The sequence below is a fragment of the Lolium perenne genome, chromosome 2, assembly GCF_019359855.2.
Source record: "Lolium perenne isolate Kyuss_39 chromosome 2, Kyuss_2.0, whole genome shotgun sequence".
NCBI classification, from domain to species: Eukaryota; Viridiplantae; Streptophyta; class Magnoliopsida; order Poales; family Poaceae; genus Lolium; species Lolium perenne.
Window position 1 is genome coordinate 104,082,139 of NC_067245.2, and position 4,496 is coordinate 104,086,634.

Here is a 4,496-nt window from a genome sequence, read left to right on the forward strand (position 1 = left end):
TAGGAATTGTGTAGGATTTAGATCCTATGGGAATTTTTCCTACACTAGTTGTTTGATACATAGGAACATATCCTATAGAAACTAATCCTATAGGAATATTGTAGTGCAAATCCTATATAAATAAAACATTAGATCATACCTCATGAAAAATTTCCTTTGGCACAATCAAATACAACGCATCTTCATATATGATTCAACAAGCCATGACATCTCAATCCCATGCTTTTCCAATTCCTATGATGTTCCTATCTTATGAATCAAATGAGTCCTTAGAGGTCGGTTCTCCTCCGGTTGAGGTTCGGTAAATACCGGCCGAAACAGCTCCCAATGGTCACATAGTCGATTGAACGGACCAAAAGTTGGGTGCTCTGAAACAACTCTAAGCAACCTTTTTTCAACTAGGCTCACACACTATCTATATGATGGTAGCATGTGTTTAAGTCTTTGTTCAATATCCCTGTCAAGCTCATCGAGGTCACACATCTTAATAGTCCAGTGTTCCTGCTGACTCAGAGTTAACAAGAACTTAAAATAAACAATGACACTTTTCCTATAAGAAATGGAGGGGGATCTCCAGCCATCATCTATCCATTGCGACAAACTGAAATCCGAGTAGATTCTTCATAGGTGGGCATGGGCAGCCCAGCCAGGCCCGAAAATCCCGGGCCGGGCTTGCACGTCGGGCTGGGCTTGGGCCTGATATTTGAGCCCGAACGTTGGGCCAGGCCAAGCTTGGGCTTGCAATTTTTACGATTTATGTAAGGATTGGTCCGGGCCAAGCTTTTGCTTATTTAGGCCAGGTTCAGGCCCGGTTTACAGGCCCCACGGTTGGGCCGGGCAGGTTCGGGCTTGACTTTTCAGCTTCGGGCTTTTTTGGGCCTAGCTCGAAACCCAGCCCAACCCGAGTTTTTCCTAGGTGTAGTCCTACTCCACCTCCAATGTCATCTTAGCCAGAAAAAAATTGTTAATGGCAAAATATACTTACACTAGGGTTCATAGTTTTGCCTCCTTATACACTATTGTTGTATCGAGAACTTACAATTTGAAAAGGCATATAACTATTAGCATGTACTCCATCCGTTTTCAAATAAGTGTATGTCTAGGTTTAAATTTATCCACAAAAGAGTGTACTTATCTCTTTCCAATGCACTCAAAAGTAAGAAAAAATGATTCTCTCTCATCAAACGGGACTCGAGACCAATAACATTTAGCACGTGATCTTCTTGTTTTCTACATGTACTTAGCTCGGTGGATATGGAGAAATTGAAAAGGTGAGAGATGGTGATTAACACTTTCCAATGTAAAATTCTTAATATGCCTTCAAAAACCTAGCAGTACACTCTTTTGAGGATGGAGGGAGTAACTTTCGCAGGTTTAGGGTTTCTTTGGTTTGCAAGATCCTTTTTTGGAGGTTTTTTGCGTGATTCTGAAAACGATAAAAAAAAGATGCAGGACTTGGATATCATGTCACTGAAACCTATAAGAAAATCACAATAATGTGTAGTAAGATGTTGCTTGGTTGCACCATAGGAAAAACACCCATGATTTTCCAAAGGACCTGTTAAGTATGCAATACAAAATTAAGTTACATGGTAGCAACAACATATTTTTAGAAGCAATTCTTTTGAACCAAAGAGGCCTTTAGCAGATCCTCATGCTAGCTTATTCACATAATGAAGTAACACCACTTTGTGCAAGAAACAAGCTTGAAAAACCGCATAATTTCAGAGATTATTGTAAATGATAAGCGCGCAAAGAAACAGAGCAATCTGTATTAAAATTTGGGTGCAGTATATTCTTAGATTTCTTCCTGCAGATGCAACAAAACGGAAGGAGGGAGACTGTCAAGAGAAAATTAAAGAAGAGCCAGCACCGCCTTCTTAAAAGTTCACCGGAGACCGAGACAAGGAGACCAGGATGCAGAGATTTCGATGATGAAAGTAGAGTCAAAAGCAAGAAGCACTTGGTAAGCGTGCATCCTCAACCAAGGATGCATAGACTTGAAAACAAAATGTACGTCCTGGCATTGTACTATACTCTATGCTGAAAATCGATCATACTCTATGCTGAAAATACATTAACAGACTAATTCGTTCCTCTTCCTGCAAAAGAACTGCATATTCTCCTTACAACACAGATCGATCAAAATCTATAAACCCATAAGAAATCCGGAATCGAGAAAGAAACATATCTAGTCTGAATGATGTTTCAGACACCAGGGTCTGTATCATGCCATAGCATACCATACCGATCCATCCATCCATCCATGGGATCGCCATTGTTGCCTCTCCAATGCCATCGAGCGCAATGGCATCAACAGAGAGAAGCCACGGATCCAGGGGGAAAGAGCGGCGTCAGTTGCTTGAGTTGGGCCCGTAACACGCGCCGCGGACGGGGTTCCAGAGCCACTGCACCAGAAATCGCCGGCCGTTGACGCCGTTGACGTTGTAGGAGCTGCCGTCGGCGGCGCGGGACACGTTCCCGACGAACCCGCCGGCTCCGCCGCCGTCGCCGTACACGCCGACGCAGAGGTCAGCGACCTCCGTGGGCGCCGTCGGTGTGTCCCCGGCGTACCACGCGTTCACCAGAGGATTGGTGGCCAGCTCCGCCAGCTCATGTCCCAGCACTATCACCATCCCGTCCACCCCGGCGTCGCCGTTCGGCGGCCGCAGCACCGGCCCCTGACCGCCCCCGCCGTATCCCGGCGGGGGCGCGGCGAACGGGTACGCGCACCGGCCGGGGCACTGCGAGCCGCTGTTCCCGACCCACGCGTACGGCACGGTGACCCCGACCACGGACGCGAAGGTGAAGTAGTGGAAGCCGCACATGGCGCGGCAGAACTCCTCCACCTGCACGTCCGGCGAGGAGAGCACCAGGTAGACGCCGTTGTACGGGTCGAGCTGCAGCGGGTCCGGGTACGCCACCACGGCGGTGCGGATGATGGACTGCATGTCGATCCGCTTCAGGGAGGCGCCGTGGGAGTACCCGGCGTCAGAGTGCTCCCCGGCGACGACGAATGTGGCGGTGACGTTGGCGCCGGTCTGGTCAGTGTACAGCCGCGGCGTGTGGGACCACCAGTCGGAGACGGCGGGGGACGGCGCCGGCGCGGAGAGGGAGGCGAGGAAGTCGCGGAGCACGGCCTGCGCGGGGGCCTCCCACTGGCCGTACCAGATGAGGAACAGGTTGGTCGGCGATCCCGACACGACGGGGCCCATGTGGTACTGCATATCCACCAGCTGGTTACCATCCACCAGGTAGTCCGCCCTGTACACCGGCGCGCAGCGCCCGCCGGAGATGGCGGCGGCGAGGAGGAGGAGGAGGAGGGTAAGGGTAGGGTACCTCCCCATTTTGGGGATGAGTAGGAGGGTGGAGTGTAGTGGCCGAGCTAGAGTGAGGAGGGGGAGAGGAGTTTTGATGGTTTTCGAGTTTGAATCTCACTTCAAACTTGGGAGTAAAAAGTTGACCATTCTGCTTTAATCCGTGGATGAGATGCTAATACGTGAGCCCTGCAGTGGTCTGTAACATGAGCTTTGCACGAATTTATTTTATGAGTTTATAGTATAGGGTTGAAATCATGTAAAAACACCATTTCGATCCCGCGGTCAAATGAGACCGTAAATTTTGTAAAAATGGATAAAGATGTTTTGAACCTCCCACAAAATCTGAAAATTTTATATGTACACATAGGTCTATGTACCTGTATTTTTCCATGTGACATCAGTGGTCAGGGTGGTTCACCTTCATAAATTCTTCTCGTGCAAATACAACATGCCAAACTTTTTTTCTCCACAAAGCTACATAACTTGGCATAGCTAGGCAGTTAGAAGATGGATTTATCTGTTAGCATAGAATTGTAGATAGGAATAGCATCACGGTCATACAAACATACTAATCCAGATTTTGCATAAATATGCATACATATATCTTCAAAAGTTCAAAAATTGCTCATTCGACACAATGACCACGATTTCTTTAGTTTGCACCATGGCCACATCCATCGTCGGGCCAAGAAGGAAATGAAGACGAAGCTTTTATCTATCAAAAATTGAGGGGCACTGTGTTTGGTTCTCTTATCTCTTCAATAATTCTAAGTAAAAAATGCCCAATCCACCACTAGTCAATTCTATATTTGAGCCACTGTTCAAAAAATCGGCCGAGATACCGATTTATCGGCCGATTTATCGTGAATCGGGTGGTAACCGATAAGATTTTAGCATCTCGGCTAATTTATCGCTACACCGATATTTTGGCCGATTTTCAGTCCGATGACCGATATTTTGGCCGATTTTCAATGAAATTTCGCTGAAATTCGGTCTGGCAGTCGTTATTTTTGTTCTATTGTCTTGTAGAACTATACATTAGCTCAAAATTTTCATTTTTATTGATTCAAATGCAAGAAATCAAGGTAATACTTATGTTCAATGCTTCAATATTATCTATGCATAGCATATTATATAAAATTTAGTGCTGAAAATTAGAATTTACAAAAAATTAAG

At 46.4% G+C, this 4,496-nt stretch overlaps 1 protein-coding gene across 1 annotated transcript; it reads right to left on the reverse strand.

Moving 5' to 3' along the window:
- Window positions 1-2,014: 2,014 nt before the first annotated feature.
- LOC127333765 (protein EXORDIUM-like 5) lies at window positions 2,015-3,392 on the reverse strand. The gene has a single exon (XM_051360203.2). It carries the CDS (start codon window positions 3,345-3,347, stop codon window positions 2,355-2,357), a length of 993 nt encoding a protein of 330 aa, XP_051216163.1. The 5' UTR covers window positions 3,348-3,392; the 3' UTR covers window positions 2,015-2,354.
- Between the last annotated feature and the right edge of the window lie 1,104 nt (window positions 3,393-4,496).